At 45.7% G+C, this 20,725-nt stretch overlaps 1 protein-coding gene across 5 annotated transcripts in view; it reads left to right on the top strand.

Moving 5' to 3' along the window:
- Positions 1-18,455, top strand: part of ARIH2 (ariadne RBR E3 ubiquitin protein ligase 2) — a 70,937-nt gene extending 52,482 nt beyond the window's left edge. For 3 of the 5 annotated variants that reach the window (XM_066351789.1, XM_066351790.1, XM_066351793.1), the window contains 12 exons: positions 3,713-3,776; positions 5,275-5,425; positions 6,616-6,755; positions 7,973-8,082; positions 10,730-10,847; positions 11,802-11,852; positions 11,942-11,963; positions 13,992-14,143; positions 14,739-14,882; positions 15,499-15,567; positions 17,140-17,223; positions 17,444-18,455. In XM_066351789.1, the coding sequence (XP_066207886.1) occupies positions 3,713-3,776; positions 5,275-5,425; positions 6,616-6,755; positions 7,973-8,082; positions 10,730-10,847; positions 11,802-11,852; positions 11,942-11,963; positions 13,992-14,143; positions 14,739-14,882; positions 15,499-15,567; positions 17,140-17,223; positions 17,444-17,515 (1,177 nt within the window). In that variant the 3' untranslated portion in view covers positions 17,516-18,455. Of the gene's footprint in view, positions 1-3,712; positions 3,777-5,274; positions 5,426-6,615; positions 6,756-7,972; positions 8,083-10,729; positions 10,848-11,801; positions 11,853-11,941; positions 11,964-13,991; positions 14,144-14,738; positions 14,883-15,498; positions 15,568-17,084; positions 17,224-17,443 lie in introns of those variants that run through there. The other 2 variants (XM_066351791.1, XM_066351792.1) reach the window with 2 other exon arrangements.
- The last annotated feature ends 2,270 nt before the right edge of the window (positions 18,456-20,725 follow it).

Genomic DNA, 20,725 nt, shown 5'->3' with positions numbered 1-20,725 from the left:
GCTTCCAGCTCCTCCCCCCTTCTCTCTTTCTGTCTCTCTCTCCTCTCTCTCCCTCTCTGTCTCTCTCTCTCTCTCCTCTCTAAAAATGAATAAATAAAATAAAATAAATTATTTAAAAAAAAATACTTTAAGGAGGCATTCTGACTAGGTGGGGTAAGGACCACACATATTTGAGATGTAATTCTTCCCTGCTCAGATTCCTGGTATCTTGGTAATGCTATTTCCTGGGGTTTGTGTAGCAGTTTTATTGCCACATGATAATTGTTTTTATTTTTAAATGTATTTATGCCATACCTCATTCCAGAAGGAATTAAATTTTTGTTATGAAATAGTGGTTTTAAAATGTGTGTTTGTGCTGATGCATATGTGATATGTGTAAGTATTAAAGAATAATAAAGAAAAAAAATAATAAACCAACATACTCTTTGAGTGTCCACTCAAATAAGAAACCCTCTGACCCTTATTTGGAGGCCTCTGGTGGCAATTCCTGTTGGCCACACCCCTTCCTTCCTCTCCAAGGTAACTAGTATTTTCAGTGTGGTGTTGATAATTTTCTTTTCTTTTTTTTTATTTTTAAAAAAAAATTTATTAATTTTTAGAGAGGAGAGAGAGAGAAGGGGGAGGGAGGAGCAGGGAGTATCAACTCCCATATGTGCCTTGACCAGGCAAGCCCAGGGTTTTGAACCAGCGACCTCAGAGTTCCAGGTCGACACTTTATCCACTGCGCCACCACAGTTCAGGCCTTTCCTTTTTTAAAAAAAAATTTTTAAGCAAGGGAGATCAGGACAGAGAGACAAAGAAGGGGGCAGAAAGGTACAACAGACAGGAGGGGAGAGTGATGAGAAAACTTACGGTTGCAGCACCTTAGTTACTCATTGATTACTTTCTCATACATGCTTTGATGGGGCGGGGCAGCTCCAACTGAGCCAGTGATCCCTTGCTCAAGCCAGCGAACCTGCACTCAATCTGGTGAGCCCACGCTCAAGCCAGCAACCTTGGGGTTTCTAACCTACGTCCTCTGTGTCCCTCTGATGCTCTAAACACTGTGCCACTGCCTGGTCAGGTTTAAGTGTTTAATTTACTGATTTTAGAGAGAAAGTGGAAGGGAAAGAGATACTGGAACATCAAGCTGTTCCTGTATGTGCCCTGACTGGAGATTGAACCAGCAACCTCTGTGCTTAACTGACCCAGCCATCTAGCCAGGGCATTTTTCTTAAATTACATGTCTTATAGTTTTGTGTGTTTTTCATTTTCTTTTTAAAAATTTTTTATTGGTTGATTTTTTTTTTTCTCTATTTTTCTGAAGCTAGAAACGGGGAGAGACAGACAGACTCCCGCATGCGTCTGGCCAGATCCACCTGGCACACCCACCAGGGGGCGATGCTCTGCCCCTCCGGGGCGTCGCTCTGCCGGGACCAGAGCCACTCTAGCGCTTGGGGAGAGGCCAAGGAGCCATCCCCAGCGCCCGGGCCATCTTTGCTTCAATGGAGCCTCAGCTGCGGGAGGGGAAGAGAGAGACAGAGAGGAAGGAGAGGGGGAGGGGTGGAGAAGCAGATGGGCGCCTCTCCTGTGTGCCCTGGTGGGGAATCGAACCCGGGACCTCTACACGCCAGGCCGACGCTCTACCACTGAGCCAACCGGCCAGGGCTTTATTGGTTGATTTTAGAGAGAGAGGAATGGTGAGAAATATAAAAAACACCCATCAATTTGTTGTTCCACTTACTTACACATTTATTGATTGATTACTGCATGCTCGCTGTCTGGGGATCGAACTTGCAACCTTGGTGTATTAAGATAATCAACTAAGCTGCCCGGCCAGGGCAGTTTTGTATGTTTTTAGAACTTTACAGACTTGTAATTATACTGTATGTGTTTCATCTTTTAATATTTGAATTAAATATGAAGTTTGAATTTTATGACATCTTATCCTCTTGTGAACAAACATTTGTGAGGGTTTTCTATTTTTTTCCTTTTATAAGTAATGCAGTTTTGAAAACTCTTGTACATGACTCCTAGAGTCACATAATTTTTGTTGCTGGGCTATAGGGTATGTATTTCTAAAACTTGACTGGATAATGTCAAAATGTTTTCCAGCCTGACCAGTGGTGGCGCAGTGGATAAAGCGTCGACCTGGAAATGCTGAGGTAGCCGGTTCGAAACCCTGGGCTTGCCTGGTCAAGGCACATATGGGAGTTGATGCTTCCAGCTCCTCCCCCCTTCTCTCTCTCTGTTTCTCTCTCCCTCTCTCTCTCCTCTCTAAAAAATGAATAAATAAAATTAAAAAAAAAAAAAATGTGTTCCAAAGTGATTGTACCATGTTACATCCCCACCAGTGGTGTATGAGTGTTTCTGATAATTGCCACACTTAAAGTTTTACAATCTGGTGATATAAATGGCATCTAATTGTTTTTATTGGTTTTAAATTTTTTATTTAGTGACGTTAGAGAAAAATAGAGGGAGAAAGAGAAACATTGGTTTGTTGTTCCACTTACTTACGCATTCATAGGTTTGTTTTGTTTTTGCCCTGACTGGGGAGTAAACCTGCGACCTTGGTGTATTGGGAAGATGCTCCAACCAGCAGAGCCTGCTGCATCTAATTATTTTTCATTTTAGTGTCCCGGATTATTAAGGAGGTTGAGTATTTTTCATATGTTTAATGGCCATTTGTGCTTCCTCTTCTATGAAGTGCCTGTTCTCCTTTTTTCCCATTTTTATTGTTATTTTGTCTTTTCAAATGGACTTTTAGGAGTTTTTGTTTTGTTTATTCTGAATATCACTTCTTTATAGGTATTAAATTATCTTCCAGTTTATAGCTTGCCTTTTTGCTTTATTGTGTCTCCTGATGAACTGAAATTCTTAAGTATAACATAATTTTTCAGTTTTACTTTGCATCTTCTACGTCTTAAGAGATCCTGGCTGGATAGCTTGGTTTGTTGGAGCATTGTCCTGAAGCGCAGAGGTTGCCGGTTTGATCTCTAATCAGGGCACCTATAGGAACAGCAGCTCTCTCTCCCTTCCTCTCTTACTAAAATCAATAAATAAAAATTTAAAAGTACATATCCTTTTCTATTCTGAAGCCATAGAGATATTTGTCTGTATTTTCAGAAAGGAATTTAAAGCAGAAATGACTCTTTTTTTTTTTTTTTTGTATTTTTCTGAAGCTGGAAATGGGGAGAGACAGTCAGACAGACTCTCCCGCATGCGCCCGACCGGGATCCACCCGGCACGCCCACCAGGGGCCACGCTCTGCCCACCAGGGGGCGATGCTCTGCCCCGACCAGAGCCACTCTAGCGCCTGGGGCAGAGACCAAGGAGCCATCCCCAGCGCCCAGGCCATCTTTGTTCCAATGGAGCCTTGGCTGCAGGAGGGGAAGAGAGAGACAGAGAGGAAGGAGGGGGGGTGGAGAAGCAAATGGGCGCTTCTCCTATGTGCCCTGGCCGGGAATCGAACCCGGGTCCCCCCGCACGCCAGGCCGACGCTCTACCGCTGAGCCAACCGGCCAGGGCCCAGAAATGACTCTTTATGAGTATTTTTCCTATAGTTCAGTGCCTGTGAAGCAGGATTATTATTCTCATACCAATTGACAGCTAAAAATATTGAAAGAGAAAAGGTCTTTGCACTAAGGCAAAGGGAAGCTTGGTACTGTGAGTTAATTTGAGACAAAGATACTTTAGTGTGACTGCAACACAATTTCTGCCTTTTATTTTGTAGGTACAAGTCTAATTCTGCTCAGCTGCTTGTTGAGGCTCGAGTTCAGCCCAATCCATCAAAACATGTGAGTGTCTCCTACTTGAGTAATAAGTCTTCTCCCAATGTCTATGGCTCTCACTGTGGCTTTACACTGTTATTGAGAACCATCTTGCTTTGTTTATAGTGCAACTGTATGCCTAAAGTATTTGTTCAAGTATAGTCCTAAGTCTTTCATTTCCATTATAGTTTATAAAGTTTCTCACAGATGAGGAGTAGGAGTACATCATTGCCAGTTCTGGGGCCTTCAGCCTTACCTTCATCTTTGCACTTACACACAGCCTGCACTCCATTCCTGCTGGTGCTTAATGTTACCAGCTCACTGCATGCCTCTGACTCTGCCTTTGTCTTTCCTGACCTCGAATGTTCAGAACCTGTCCCCATCTTTGCTTGTGGAAATGGAACTCACTTTTAAAGACTCAAGTCCAGTCTGTCTCTCACAAAGGCTGTGTCCTATGATCACTGCCCTCCATACTTTTATGGTTGTATCTTTAGACCTGTACACTGTATATTCTAGTGATTCAGTCATCTTCTCAGTTCCCCTCCCAGACTAAGTGCTTTAAGGATAGAAACCATATCCCACAATATCTAGCAATTTCCTGTGTATCTAGAAGTTTAACGAACATTTGTCAAATGAATGAGGGCCATGTTGAAAGACACCTTAAGAAGGAGAATTGGGGCTCAGATCACCATGTAACTTCTGAAGCCTCTTAGAAAATTTCCTGATGCAGACCGAGTAAACATAGGAATGCAGTCCTTTTCCTCAGATTGTTTGATATTTCCAGTAAAGTAAGAAGAGCCTAATGAAAACTTGTGATACACTTCCATGGACTGTGGTTTTGGTGGTGGGTCCTTAGATGATCTTTTCCAGTGTGTGGCGTGTGGCGTGGATTATGGAGCTCAGGGTTGACAGTTATTTCCCCTAGAACAGTTTCTTGCTTAGTAGGAGCCTTCCTTATCCCTCTAAATTAATTGTATGTGACATCTCTTCCATGTGTTAAGGATGAATTGTAACTTGGCAAAAGCTATAATATTTTGTATTTTGGGCATGTTGACATGGGAAAACCTACCATCTTGGATAAGGAAAACTGCAGTGTAGGCCATTACATTCTTTACATAGCCTCAGGAGCTTTGTGACTTGGATTGTAGTACTTGTTGCAGGACAACTCTTCTGTGTGATACAGGGCAGTTTACAAAAGAAACCCAATAAATAGCCTCTAATTCTGAAATCTTAGCTCTTTTCAGCCTAACATTATTAAACTACTATAAGCTCTCATTTTAGCCTTCTCTGCCTCACTGAATCTTAGTGATTCTACAAGCCCAGCTTATGTGCCACTTTTTTTTCAGGAAGCCTTCCTGATAGGTGCTTTCTGTTCCAACTCTTCTAACACCCGGAGTCCACACATAGCAGCTGCGTTCTGACACTTGCTGCAGGGTCAGGATCGCCTCCCCTGCACGAGGCACCCCTGTAGCCTCCCAGGAACTGAAGTGTCCTCTGTTACTCATACGGCTCTGCCTCTCCCCAGGTCCCCACAGCCCATCCCCCTCACCACTGCGCAGTGTGTATGCAGTTCGTGCGGAAGGAAAACCTGCTCTCTCTGGCCTGTCAGCACCAGTTCTGCCGCAGCTGCTGGGAGCAGCACTGCTCAGTGCTTGTCAGAGACGGCGTGGGTGTGGGTGAGTCTGCCATAGAACTTCGAAAGGGCTGGCAGGGAGTGTTATCTCTGTTTCTGCCATGACAGGTACTCAGGTCAACTGCGTGTCTGCTTTTGAGCCTGATAAACATTTTTATTGTCAAAACCATTACTTTGCAAACACTTCAGTTTTCCCCAGTCCTGAGCAAAATGAGAAAACTAAGGCTATTATTTGTGTGTGTATGTAAATGTTGGTGTGAGTGCAAGGTTACCTGATGGGAGAACTTGGAGAAGAACTGTCCTTTAAGCTGCCTACCCTATTTTGATTCCCCCATGTGGCCATCATAACTCAGAAACATCCAGAGAATTGGCCGCTATTTAGGTAACAGCACAAATCAAATTCGATGATAGGTTATAGGAGTTAATTTATAACTTGATGATATTAAAACAAAATTAGCATCACAGTAATAGCTGCAAAATCTCATGTGTTGGTGTTAATCATTTGCTCATAATATTAAATGTCACAAAACTAAGTTTTTAATCAGGAACTGTACAGGATTTTAAAAATGATACTGTGTTTGCCTGACATGTGGTGGCGCAGTGGATAAAGCGTTGACCTGGAACACTGAGGTCGCCGGTTAAAACCCTGCACTTGTCTGGTCAAGGCACATATGGGAGTTGATGCTTCCTGTTCCTCCCCCCTTTCTCTCTCTCTCTCTCTCTCTCTCCTCTCTAAAATGAATAAATAAAAAGAAGAAAAAACAAAAGAAATGTTAAAAAAAAGTTTTTAAAAAAAGGAAATCCTATTTATAAAAAATGATACTGTGTTTTTTGGGGGGGGTATTTTTCTTTTTATTTATTTATTTATTTTTAGAGAGGGGAGAGAGAGAGAGAGAGAAAGGGGAGGAGCAGGAAGCATCAACTCCCATATGTGCCTTGCCCGGGCAAGCCCAAGGTTTCAAACCAGCAAGCTCAGCGTTCCAGGTCGACGCTTTATCCCACTGTACCACCACAGGTCAGGTGATACTGTGTTTTAATGGTGCTATTTGTGATGTATATGTAATTTGGGATAATATTTTAGTTGCATCACTGTGAAAATATATTGATTTCTCTTTTAATAAATTCAGCTGTTTCAGGGCTTTCCTATGTAGAATCTGAATTTGTTGGTTGAACTCAGTGGGCAAATATTATATTATTATAAGTTGTGACCCCTGTAATACATTTGTCCATCAGGTTGTCTTTGTTCAACAGGAGTCTCTTGCATGGCTCAGGACTGCCTACTTCGAACACCAGAGGACTTTGTGTTTCCATTATTGCCCAATGAAGAACTGAGAGACAAATACAGGCGCTACCTCTTCAGGGACTATGTGGAGGTATGCCCAGCCCCTGTGCTTGTGACCTCTGTCTTCTTGGGCCTACTTTCCATCAGATGCTCACTGTAGTTGCTTTATAGACAAGGCTGCCATTAGGTGCTGGCGTTTGAAGAAAGAGTTCAATGGATTTTTTTAAAAAAATTGAAAATCCCTGACCTGTGGTGGCGCAGTGGATAGAGCATCGACCTGGGACGTTGAGGTCCTAGATTTGAAGCCCCAAGGTTGCTGGCTTGAGCACAGGGTCAATGGCTTGGCATATATGAGAAGCAGTCGATGAACAACTTAAGTGATGCAGCTATGAGTTGATGCTTCTCACCTCTCCCTCTTTTTCTCTCTCTCAAAAATAGGTTGAAGTAAAAAAATAATTTGAAAACTACTAGAATGGTTGTGAAGAACACAAACCCTAGAGTCAGACAGTTGTATGAATTCCAGATCTGTTACTTCCTCACTATGTATCCATTGATAGATGGATTATTTTGCCTCTTTGAGCCTTGGTTTTCTCATGTAGAATGATCAGTCATCCCCACCTTATACACATTGCTTAACCAAGCAAGCTATTGTATGCCAAGGTTTAAACACAAGTCAGCATATCTCAGGAATTGCTGTTCCTTTCAGTTCACTGTGTGATTCAGCACAGGGAAGAGGTATTGCTTCTTATGCAATTTGAAAACTTGTTCAGGATTCCAGCGTGGTCAGTTTTAGAGTCTATGGGCTACCTGTTCAAGCTTGCTGGTTTCTTGCAACATAGTTTTCATCATTTTTATGCTTAAGCTTATTGGAGTGATTGATAGTCTTGGTCTTCTCATGCGTGTGCTGCAGGGTAAACAGAAAGCCTTGTTCTTTGTGCTGTTTGCTGCCTTTGGTAAATTCCTGAGAGTGTGGTGAGCCTCTCAGAGTCTTAGGCCCAGCTGACTAGGCTGTGTTCCTTTCCATCCTTTGTCCCTTTGCATTTTCATCTCACAGATGCAATTCTGTATCCATTTTGTAATCTAACCTTAGATCATTCTAGTGAGTTGCTGTCTAGTTTAACTAAATGTTCACAGGTCTTCAGTGTCTGCCTAATGTCTGGTCTTTACAACATTCATCTTGAATTCCTCCAGCCTCCTGACGTAAATCATTAGCTGGAAGAGCAGAAGGTTTTTGAGTACTTAGGGAGTTCTGATTTGGAGGCAGCTACTAGGGGATGACCTCATTGTTTCCCCTTGGTGTGTTTACAGAGTCATTACCAGCTCCAGCTGTGTCCTGGTGCAGACTGCCCCATGGTCATCCAGGTACAAGAGCCCAGAGCTCGCCGAGTCCAGTGCAATCGGTGCAACGAGGTCTTCTGGTAAGAGTGAGTGTGGTGCTGAGCAGCCCTGCTCCTCCTCCTTGTGGGGGGGACTGAGAGAGACAGGGGCTTCGAACCAGGAGAGCAGCTCTGCTCTGGGTGCAAGGCATGTACCTAGCATTTCCTGTTTCATGTTACGTTCAATAATGTTCAGTCCAGAGATAAGAAAGTGGCACAGATTCTTGGAGAATGTGCTATGGTTCGTGCTACCCAGACTCATGCCTGGAGATTGTATGTGTCTATCTACCTGCACAGCTAATTTACATATTTGTTTATAATCTTTGACATTTAAGTTTTTCTTTATCTATAGTTTCACCCTATAATTTTTAAGTGTGGTTTACATTTACTTTGGATTTACTCCATTCAGTAAATATGATGGGAATAGCAAAGTGTACGGAAAGTTTACCAGAGGAAAGGCTCTATTCTGATCAGTGTACCTTCATCCTCACAACTGTGTATGATTGGCACTGTTGTTATCTTTGTTAGGTGAGGGTACTGGCAAGTGTTATCCATTAGGTTCAGATCTGTCCCCCTAATTGAGCCTCCCTGGAGCTTCATGGTTGGACGTCAGAGAAATGACATGGAAAATATGGCATATGTGCACATGTCCCTGCCTATTTTATTTATTGATTTTACAGATAGGAGAGGGAGCGAAAAGTGTCAACTCATAGTTGCTTCACTTTAGTTGTTCATTGATTGCTTGTCATTTGTGTCTTGACCAAGCAAGCCCAGAGCTTTGAACTGGTGACCTTAGCATTTAAGGTCGATGAGTTACCCAATTGCACCACCATAGGCCAGGCCATGTGCCTGCCTTTCAAGACATTGTTAAGGGAGCCCATGGCTCACCAAATGTTAAAAACCACTAATGTGCCTGACCAGGTGGTGGCGCAGTGGACAGAGCATTGACCTGGAATGCTGAGGACCCAGGTTCAAAACCTCGAGGTCACTGGCTTGAGCAAAGGCTCACTGGCTCAGCTGGAGCTCTCGATCAAGGCACAAATGAGAAAGCAGTCAATGAGCAAGTAAAGTGTTACAACTATGAGTTGATGCTTCTCATCTCTCTTTCTTCCTGTCTGTCTCCGTCTTTCTCTCATTAAAAAAATAAAAAAAAGAAAAGGAAAAACACTAATGTAGTTGCTCTCCATCCTCCATGTCCCACATGATGAACTTCCCTGGGGCAGGTGTTAGGCTGTCCACCTCGGAGCCTGGACTGTCCACAAAGTTATGTTGTGTTGGCTTCGACAAAAGGGAAATTAAAATCATGGGAGCCAAGCTGATGATTTTATTTTTTTCTGACTATAATTTTCTTGCATAGTCAGATGTTTCATGCTGCTACAGACTGTACAGGTTCTGCCGTTTGTGCCCTGTGTGCCCGTCTGTCTGGGAGATAAGCCAAAACCCCCAGAAGTGAATCTCAGTCCTGCCTTGGGTCTGAGCTGAAGTATCCTTTTCAGAGCATCTCACCATGCCTGTGAGAGGCAGAATTCTGCACTTGACATCTTTTCAGGAAGGGTTGAGCCTGACTGGGTGGTGGTGCAATGGATAGAGTATCAGACTGGGATGCGGAGGACCCAGGTTCGAGACCCTGAGGTCGCCAGCTTGAGTGCGAGCTCATCTGGTTTGAGCAAAAGCTCACCAGCTTGGACCCAAGGTCAGTGGCTTGAGCAAGGGGTCACTCAGTCTGCTGAAGGCCCCCGGTCACGGCACATATGAGAAAGCAATCAATGAACAACTAAGGTGTCGCAACGAAAAACTGATGATTGATGCCTCTCATCTCTCTCCGTTCCTGTCTGTCCCTATCTGTTCCTCTCTCTGACTCTCTCTCTGTCTCTGTTTAAAAAAAAAAAAAAAAAAAAGGGAGGGTTGATACCACACAAGATATCTACAACAGAAACTTTTCTTTTGAGATTATTGAAAGTATGCCTGACCTGTGGTGGCACAGTGGATAAAGCGTCAACCTGGAAACGCTGAGGTCGCCGGTTCGAAACCCTGGGCTTGGCCTGACCTGTGGTGGGCGCAGTGGATAAAGCGTTGACCTGGAAATGCTGAGGTCGCCGGTTCGAAACCCTGGTCTTGCCTGGTCAAGGCACATATGGGAGTTGATGCTTCCAGCTCCTCCCCCCTTCTCTCTCTCTGTCTCTCCTCTCTCTCTCTCTCTCTCTCTCTCTCTCTCTCTCTGGCTCTCCCTCTCCTCTCTAAAATGAATAAATAAAAAATTAAAATAAATAAGTAAATAAAAAGAAAATTTCATTTAAAAAAAAAAACACAAAAAAAAACCCTGGGCTTGCCTGGTCAAGGCACATATGGGAGTTGATGCTTCCTGCCCCTCCCCCTTCTCTCTCTCTCTCTCTCTCTTCTCTATAATGAATAAATAAAATCTTAAAAAAACAAATCTTTAAAAAAGTCTATTTAAAAAAAATTTTTTTTAATTAAAAAAAACAAAAACAGAAGAAAGTATGAATGGCTTAGATTGAAAAGAAGTGTCTATAATATTTCAGTATAATCCCAAGTAAGTAAAAGTCTGAAAGGCCTTGAAAGGTGACTTTTCCTCTGAAAAGCTCTAATTCAGAATCTTTTGACTTGGACAAAAGGAAAATTAAAAACCTGACCTAACGATTATTTGAGTGTTTTCTTTTCTGATTTTAAGTTTCAAGTGTCGTCAGATGTATCACGCCCCCACAGACTGCGCCACAATCCGGAAATGGCTCACGAAGTGTGCAGATGACTCTGAAACAGCCAACTACATTAGTGCTCACACTAAAGACGTAAGGACTGTGTCTTACCTGTCATGGATCTGCCCTCCTTAGTGCTGCCCAGGGTCTGACCAGCAGATCTGCCGTCTGAGAGCAGAACACCTGGCCCTGGGGCCCTTACTGGCGGCGACAGATTTTTGCCCAGCTTGGCAGAGGTAGCAGCAGTTTATCATAGTGTGCATTGATTGGCACAATTATTTTAATAAAATGCTGAAAATCCTAAAAAAGTTGAGAAACAAATTAGAAAAGCACTAGGTTTTATTGACTACCTCCCAGGCTTTACTATCCCTGGGAGGGAGTGGTTGATAGCCACACCTAATGAATTGCAAGACTAATGCAAGTCCAGGCCTGTGCAATTCTCATTCTGCAGCTTGTAAGAAGGGATGGCCCACGGCAACTTGAGCCCCGGGTGACTCCACCCTGTGCCATGCACTAGGTTGATGAACTCATGAGCACAGCTGTGACCATGACATCATTAAAGTCTAATTCATGGCACAGCATCTGACTGATTTCTACAGTGCTTCCTATGGTTCCTGTTGTCTGTCAGATGAGAGAGGAAGCAAACTGCAGAGGTGGTTTTCCTGCCCTCTGCTAGAAGCCGAAGTCCAGACAAGCTGGCTGAGACTTAGTTTAGCTCTTGTGCTGCTTTGGCATTCCTCCCAAGCACGCAGGGTTTCTGCTGACTCAGCTGGTGCTTAGTTTGAGTGGCCCCTGGCAGGGACAGATGGTGAAGGCTTAGTGGGGCTCCGCTGGTGCTTGGAATGCTTCAGAGCCAAACATGCTGACCTCATTTCCTTGGATTGCTGTTCCAGCCTCAGCGACCCGCCACATTTAAGTGAGAGATGCTCCTCCCCAGAAGTGTTCACACGATGAGTTACTGGGCACGGGTGCCAGGAGCTTTGTGTAATTTGTCTTAGACCTGACCCGATGGTGCGTGAGCCTAATGGCGCCCTTCTGTCTCCTCAGTGTCCCAAGTGCAACATCTGCATTGAGAAGAACGGAGGCTGCAATCACATGGTGAGCAGAAGCCTGTACCCTTTGCATATGTGACACGGAGCCTTTGTCAGCGTGCCCTTAACATGTTTTCTTCTGTTTCCCTCTGACAGCAATGCTCCAAGTGTAAACACGGTGAGTCCCAGGCTTGGTGCTTAAGGCCCAGTGGCACAATCTGTTTCTTGTGCATGGGTCTCCATTGCTTGTTTAGGGAGTACTTTTGTAGGGATGTGACAGAATAAGGGCTGCCTCAGTTTCCTAGTCATAATATTTATGTACTGTTTTTTGGTCCCCCTTGTAATTTCCCTGCTGTCTTGCTGACACATGTAATCAGAAGTCAAGTTTGGGATGACTTTTAGACCCTCATGATCCTCAGTCATCCAAGAAGATTTTTACATGTTCTTTTTATTTTTGCCAAAGTAGGTAAGTCCATTGGGGCTTATCTGTACTACCTTACAGATACCTTTTAGAGCAGGCTGCACATGGTACTGATCGTGGTAAAATGACCGTTTTTCTTTGACGTCTTACAAAGTTCCCAGGGGGAGGTTGATTTGGCCTTTCAGGCCTTCATCTATCAGGAGAAGGTTACGTAGGTCTTGCTTTCCTTCCTGCCAGTAAAGAAAATAAATTTACTTCAAGTAGAAAATATGTGCAAATAGGTCTCCCACACAGCTGCTTAGATGCTGACCAGGAGGCCCTGAGAGTCCCCATAGGAGCCCATCTGGTGCTAGTCCTGTGTTTTCCCAGGAGCTCACTGTAATCACAGTGGACATGACAAGGTCTTACAAGGGAACAGTGATTCTGAAGTGATGATGGGCCCAGGGCTGTGGCATGTTTCCTCAGTGCTTTCTGTGTCGTGATTCATCCACTTAGAAAGGGCACATGTACAATCTAAAAAGAAATGACAAAGGAAACGTCCCCAGTATTCACCATGTTTCTAGTACCTAAGATGTCCCTTGTTTGTTTCTCCCCAGTCGTAGTCTCCTTATCCCCTGCCACCCTTGATTGCTAACTAGAGAGTTTTACCACCCATACGAGCTACCCTAAGCGATATAGTAGTATTTGAAACATTAGCAGGCCACTCTAGCTGATTAAGGAGAGCAGTGTTGCCACTGTCCAGTGAAGACTACCAAGAAAGGGGAAGTACATGACCTCTGGGTCTCTGGGTTTCACTTCAGCATTCCTAAATTGTATAGGAGCACCATTTGGAAGTCGGCTCACTTCCGAGAGTGAATCCTGGGAAGAGGTTCTCTGTCGAGTTGCTGGTGGGGACAAAATACAGAGCCAGTACTGGATCTCTAGCAGAGCTGTGCACGCCCCTCTTCGTCAGCCCACTAGAATTTTCTGGATGTATAGCATCCAGAAGGGATCTTTACTTTTTCCTCTTTGCTTCCCCAGTGTGGAAGCAGAGTCAGAGTTCTGAGCATGAACTGTTGTTTAGCTGTAGATTTTATAGAAATATGCTTTTTAAAAGAGACGAAAAGGAAAAGCCTTTAATCCCAACTTTGTGTACAAAACCAAAACCTTCCTGGGGCAGAGAAAGAGTGGGAGGCAGACAGGAGGGCAGGTTATGTTTTCAGTGGGCCTCAGTTGAACAAGTTTCTGCTCCTTAGAATAGCTTAACACAGCAGACTAGTGACCTTTTCTGTAGTGGGTTTTAGAAATCATATTTTTCAATTACAGTTTACATTCACTATTATTTTGTGCTAGTTTCAGGTGTACAGCATAATGGTTAGACTGTCGTAGATGGTACAGTGTTTCCCCCTGATATTGCCAATATCACCTAGCACCATACATCGTTATTACAATGTTATTGAGATTCCCTCTGCCTTATGCTGTACTTTTCCAGACTAGTGGTCTTATACAGTCAAGTCATCTGCCTGCATTGGATTAAAAAGGTACAAAGTATGTATGCTCATGGAACTGAGAATATCGGTAGCTGTTTAGATCGGCAAGGGCAGGCTAAAGGGACATGGGATATGCTAAGACGTGAGGTGCACATTCCCCCTGGTAGGAGGCACCCTTGCGGACTTCTAATCAGGTGAAACCTCCCTTTTACCTGTGCACCCCTCTGCAGGATCTGTGTGTCCCACTGCTTTGCCTTTGAAGAATCTTGGGCTTGTCCGGTGGGTGTGAAGACTTCTTTTTTTCTGTTCTGTGCAGACTTCTGCTGGATGTGTCTAGGAGATTGGAAGACCCATGGCAGCGAGTACTATGAGTGCAGTCGGTATAAGGAGAATCCAGACATTGTCAACCAGAGCCAGCAGGCCCAAGCCAGAGAGGCCCTCAAGAAGTACTTGTTCTACTTTGAGAGGGTAGATGTCTTCTCCTGCAGCTGCTCCTTGTGGTTCGACTTCTTCAGTTGACCTGCATGGAATTGACTGGTCGCCAGAGCCAGCACGTGCACACGGAAGTCAGGGAATGGAGCTCCTGCTGGGGCCTTGGGTGGTGCTTCCATAGATGTGGTTCTTGGGCCCCAAGGGGCAGCCATGGCTGACAAGGAAGGACGCGGTGCTGTCTGAATGTTGACTTGAAGGACAAGGGAGCATCAGACAGTCTTCCACGCAGTGCTGCCTGAATAGTCAGATTTAGAGGGCAGTTTCTCCCAGGGAGACCCTTCAGAAGCCCACAGAGCATGGCACATTTGGTTTCTGAGCACAGAGTAGGGAGTTTTTGTTAGTCCTCAGGGCTGGAGCCCTACCTTCCCAGAGGGGCAGGGTGATCTGACAGGCAGACAGTTGCTCTGGACACGGTTAGTGGTGTAGGCTAAAGAACACTCGGACACTCAGTCCCCATAGGTCAGGATGAGGCAGTGGCCATGCCCTTCCCGCGGGTGTCTGTTCTGAACTCTGTGGACCTCTGTACCTTCCCAGGACTCCTACAGCTTTCTCCTTCCTCTGTACCCTGTAGTGGGAAAACCACAACAAGAGCTTGCAGCTGGAGGCACAGACTTACCAGCGGATTCATGAGAAGATCCAGGAGAGGGTCATGAATAATCTGGGGACCTGGATCGATTGGCAGTACTTACAGAACGCTGCCAAACTTCTAGCCAAGGTCTGTATCACCTCACTTCTCTGCTCTCCTGTCCAGTGTCAGACCCAGACCTCTAAGGGTGGGAGACAGTGCAGGGGGCGAGGGGGCTTAGCACCCAGTGAAGCCCTGCATACTTCTGCTTACGGGTTGACAGTTGCCTGGGCTGTGCCCCCTGAGGACTCAGTCCTCTGCTGGATGTCCAGGGAACCTAGTAGAAGAGTACTCCACTGCCTCTGCCTGCGGGGAAGGAACTGCAGGGGAAACTAGAGCCCTTTTCTTTTTTTGTCCCATCCATGCATCACTCAAAGGAAAATAAGAGCTTGTCTTTGGACAGTTATTGAGATAGATGTGTGGACTCTGATGTCCGACTCAAGAGGGAAGAGCCATTGAGGCGGCTGCTGGTAAATACATCACAGTTTTAAAAAGGAACTGCAGGTGTTCTGTGGCCACTTTTGTTTCTTTTTTTTCCATGTTGTCCCCCACTTCATCCTTTATTTGGCTTGGTCTCATTCCTTTCAGGCCCATTCCTGTAGGGCCAGGCTAATTTGCATGATGGGGTAAGAACTGTAAAAGCCATCTGCGATGCGTGTAGGTTAGACTCACAGACACAGGGGCTTTGTCTTCTCTCCTGTTGCAGTGTCGGTACACCCTGCAGTACACGTACCCGTATGCATACTACATGGAGTCTGGGCCCCGGAAGAAGCTGGTAAGGCGAACAGTGCCTCTGCTCTGCTCTCTTCGCTTTGGAGTTGCCCTGGTTAGCGGGAGGGCAAAATCAAAAGAAAACTCAATCTCCACATTTCATTTCTCCTCTAAGGCAGCTTCAAAATAAGTCTTAGGTGCTGGCATGCCGTGTAATAGTTAGGCAGATATACCATAGCTCCTGAGCGCAACTGTACATATAGGGCCACTGGCTAAAAATGTCTGTGGCCACTCGGGAGGTCGGTGCCTGTGCTTTGGGGGAGGGTATTCAGCTTGCATGTCCTTAAATGATAGTAGGTGGGTTGTGTCTTTAATTCTTTATCTTAGATATGTGTTGTTCTCCTCCATTACAAAGCAATTCATATCTATTGTCCGAATGTTGAAAAGCATCTGTAATCCCACCAGAAAGAAATGACCATGTGTTAGCATTTTCCGGTCTTTTAAAATTGGTATTATTTATAAAATCAAGGTGTGTGTGTGTGTCAATTGACTGTTACGGCAGTTTATTGTTGCAGCTGTCATTATTTACCAGGGTGGTTAATACCACTTAAGTATTCCATTAGATGGGTGTACCATCTTTTGGGACATTGTTTCCGTGTCTAAATAAGACATTGAGGAACATCTTTGTGCATAAAGTTTGATGATAAGTTACAAAGTCAAATGACTTGACTTTTTTTTTCACACCAGATTTATAGATTTGAGTGAGAGAGAGGAGGAAAGGGAACAGAGAGAGAAAAAGAGGGGTGGGGGTCAGAAACAATAAACTCTTCCTGTGTGTGCCCTGACCGGGGATCAAAACGGCAACTTTGCCTGACTAGACAGTGGCACAGTGGATAGAGCGTCGGACTGGTATGCGGATGACCCAGGTTCGAGACCCCGAGGTCGCCAGCTTGAGTGCGAGCTCATCTGGTTTGAGCAAAAGCTCACCAGCTTGGACCCAAGGTCGCTGGCTCGAGCAAGGGGTTACTCGGTCTGCTGAAGGCCCGCGGTCAAGGCACATATGAGAAAGCAATCAATGAATAACTAAGGTGTCGCAGTGAAAAACTAATGATTGATGCTTCTCATCTCTCTCCGTTCCTGTCTGTCCCTATCTATCCCTCTCTCTGACTCGCTCTGTCTCTGCAATAAATAAATAAATAAATAAATAAAAGAAACAACAAATAAGTATTCCTCCCTCCTTCCCCCCTTTTTCCTCTTCCCCTACCTTTCCTATACAAATAAATAAGATTTGATTTGCAAAAGGGCTGAGAAAAATGAAGTATTCAGGGAGTATAGTGTCTTTGAATGTCCATTCTGACTTGGTTTTTACAGCGTCTGTTTCCTTACATTTTGGAGGCATTCTGTTCAGCGGCTTAAATTCTTGCCCAAAGGGTGGTGGAGGGTGAGAGTGGTCTTGCCATTTGCCTTTTGATTGGGCTCTGGCTCCAGGCACAGGGACTACCACTGCTCTCTGAGGACAGCATCAGAGCCAGCTGTAGCTCGTGTGAGCCTGAGGTGCTGCGTCTGCCCCTCCATCTGCAGGCCCTGCCCCGGCTACAGCCCCTCTCCTTTTGACCCTCCTGCTCTGCCCATACAGTTTGAATACCAGCAGGCTCAACTGGAGGCTGAGATTGAAAACCTGTCATGGAAGGTAGAGCGTGCCGACAGCTATGACAGAGGGGTAAGTGCCTGCCGTCTCCTTGGACCTGCTGTTGCAGGCGAGGGAGGACTGCATGTTGGCAGATGGTATGGTTGGTGGTGTGGGCCAGAAGCTGCTGCTGAAGGGTGGGAAGAGCTGTGCTTTGGATTCCTTGGAGCCCCTGTCGTGGTGCCTGTGGCCTTGGCCGTCCCTGCTCCTAGGGCTGGGCCATGTAAGCATACGTTTTGCTTCCCTGCTGCAGGACTTAGAAAACCAGATGCACATAGCAGAGCAGCGGAGGAGGACCCTGCTGAAGGATTTCCATGACACCTAGGCTGGATGTGAATGTGCCAGAGTGAGGAAGATGTGGCTGCAAGGTCTCCCAGCTGCCATACTGCATGCTGCAGGCTCTGCCTCTCCATCCCGGGCACCAGCCAGGACTCCACTCCTGAGAGACACTGGCCACACACCTCTTAGTCAACTTCTGTTTTGTTCTCATCTTTTTGCTTTTTGTTTCTACTATGGTAGAGGCCCTGTTGAACTGGCCTCTTCAGGATTTTTAATTCCCCATGGATGGTTGTTGGGAGGGAGGGAAAGTGTTTTTGAATGACTATTAATAGTATTAGATCATTACAACTTATGTAATTTTCAAAGGTTGTACAATTATACAAAAAAAGAAAAAGACAAAAACAAAAAAACCAACCATAGAATTACAGAGAACCCTTTTTAAAAATAAACTGGCATTGGAGTGTTTTACCCTCTAGCTGTTTTACATAGAATAACATATGCTGCCTGCCCACCCTGCCAGAATGTGTTCTGCAAGAGGGTGGCCTCTGCTTCCGGGTTTGCTTGGTGCTTGGCCACAGCTGGAGTGCCAAGGGAAGAGCATGGGGGACAGATGGCGGAGAACAGCCTCTGTAACAGGCATGACACACAGGGAATCACATCATGCCTCCTGCCTGTTCCTTGTAGACTCTTTTGTGGTCAGGTGCCCCTTTCTTAGCTTGGCAGTGAGGAGACAGTACAGAACAGGGTCTTGCCACAGGGTGTGTGATTGTCTCAGGTGGCACTGCCTGTCTGTAGGCTCATTTTTATTCTTGAAAGTGAGGCTTACCTGGCTACTGAGGCCAGAGCCCACAGCAGAGCATAGGTGGGTTTGTGGCCTTCCAGACCAGGGGACAAGTTTAGCACAGTGTTTTCTTTTGTCTCCTAAAGATAGAGATAAACTTTCAAAGGGAATTGTTCCCCAAAATAAATTTCTTTTGCCTTGGTCCCTTCTTTTGTGCCAGTGTTCAAGTGTGTAACTGCGCAGGTTCCCTGCAACCGTACCTGACCCTGTCGTGCTGCACTCTCCCTGGGGAAGTCCAGGCTCAGAGTGCAGCGTGGTCCTCCTGAGCGCACTGGTCTTCCTGGCTCAGGCACCTTGTTTGCACAGGTGGTTTTCATGTACCTGGAGTGTGTCCTGCATCTGCTTTGGGGCGTGGGTGCTCCTCCTCTCACCTGATTTCAAGTGTTGGAGGTCACCACCTCCAGAGTCTGGGGTCCAAGGCCAGGAGGGTCCTTGGTCTGTGGTCCCAACTTCTGTAGTGGGAGGGGCTGGCCAGGAGAGAGGGCCAGTTTTTGCACAGTTGAGCCCAAAGGAGCAAGTGGTTTGTGTAGTGTCTTATCTGTCCTGAACCTGGTTCTGTGGGCCTTTGAGAAGTTAACTCTGATTCTCGGGGTTTCTGTGTCTCTTTGATGCCTCCACTCAGGCTGGCGGAGCTGTCTCTGCCCAGTAGGGCCTCGACCTGGGAGAGCTGCTGAGAGGTGTGTGAACATTGTGTTCGAAATTCTTTGATATTCAAACGTTTTCACCTCAGTAATTTCCCAGGTACTGTGGTTGTAAACTAAATTATTCTTGAAGATCGCAGACAGCTGTGACTCATGGGGTCACGAGTACACATCTGGGTGCAGGCTCTCTTTCTCCCTACTCAGGTTTTGTCTCTTCCTGTCATCTCTCGCCAGGGGAGGGACTGAGGGGCGAGTGGTAGAACAAGATAGAAGTGGAGCAGATGAACCCAGGATGGGACGGTAGGGAGCTCACTGACCTGGGCGAGTGCCCGCTGTGGGACCTGAGGCAGGGTATGAACAGCGTGTTGGCACACTGATGAGCCTGGCATGCTGGCTCCATCTTTCTGTCGCCACCATGGAACAGGACCTGAGCTGTAGCTTTGCACCGTAGGTTACAGCCTGGCCGTTTGTGGGCATTCTTGGGACTGCACACAGCTGCTACATAACACGCCCAGCTGTGGTCTCGGCCATAGGCACTGAGGGAGGGTCTGTGCCTGGTTCACAGCCTGCAGCTCTTGACCTGTGGAGAGCTTTCTTTTGTTCCCCCAGTGGCTGTTCTAAATGGAAAGGTCAGGCAGAATTTTTCTGCCCTACAATAGAGGATAAAGAAGACACTGTTTTCATGAATTTACCATATATCTTTGTTTTCTTCAAAGAAAAAGTTGAGGTAATGTTATCTGCTCAAAGTTGAGTAGTTTATTCAAAATAAACTGAAAGTTTCTGATTATAAAAATATGTGTAATCTTTCTTCAGAGGAGCCAAGTAACCTCCTGAGCCAACATCCCAGGGGGTTGTGGCTGGTGAGCCCCCTCCTCCAAAGGGCTGTGGCAGGCCCCATGGGCCTGACTGCTCTGGCTTTCTGGGGAGACGGTATCCATAGAGGGGTGTGGAATGCCCGGGCTGCTCCTTTTCTGGGTACAGGCCAAATCCCTCCCCACCAAAATGGATCCTGGATTGTGGTGAGGTGCTGATCACAGTGCCCACAGCCCCTGCTGAGTCCCTGAGCCCCTTACTTGGGAGACCCCTGGATCTTTCCAAAGTGGATGTGGGAGCCTAAGGGTGTGAAGTATGACAGGGTCGGGGGTGGAGGGTTATGGCTTCACAGGGGCCCTGGGTTATGAAGAGGACCCTGGATAGAAACTGGATGTGTTTGGAGTTTAATACCAGAGGTTGAGAACAGCAAATACTGAGTATGGGTTCTCACTTGAGGGTCCATTTGTGGTATTAAAGGAGTGGCAACAACTTTAGCGATAGTCCAGGGACGTGGACAAAATTGGTCACTAGTGAATGCTTTCTCTGAAGCAGCAAGGCCAGGGGCTACTACTACAGATCAGTTGGCAGGGTACCATGGCCTTGGCACCATACCCCTCAGTCATCTTTTTTTTTTTCTTAATTTTTTTTTAAACTTTTTTTTTTTTTTAGATTTTTATTTATTTTTATTCATTATATAGAGGGGAGAGAGAGAGAGAAGGGGGGAGGAGCAGAAAGCATCAACTCCCATATGTGCCTTGACCAGGCAAGCCCAGGGTTTTGAACCGGCAACCTCAGCGTTTCCAGGTTGACACTTTATCCACTGCACCACCACAGGTCAGGCATATCTTTTTTTTTTTTTAAACTATTCATTTTAGAGAGGAGAGAGAGAGAGAAGGGAGAAGCAGGAAGCATCAACTCCCATATGTGCCTTGACCAGGCAAGCCCAGGGTTTTGAACCGGC

Source organism: Saccopteryx leptura, chromosome 10, assembly GCF_036850995.1.
Source record: "Saccopteryx leptura isolate mSacLep1 chromosome 10, mSacLep1_pri_phased_curated, whole genome shotgun sequence".
NCBI classification, from domain to species: domain Eukaryota; kingdom Metazoa; phylum Chordata; class Mammalia; order Chiroptera; family Emballonuridae; genus Saccopteryx; species Saccopteryx leptura.
This window is presented reverse-complemented; position numbering and strand designations above follow the sequence as displayed.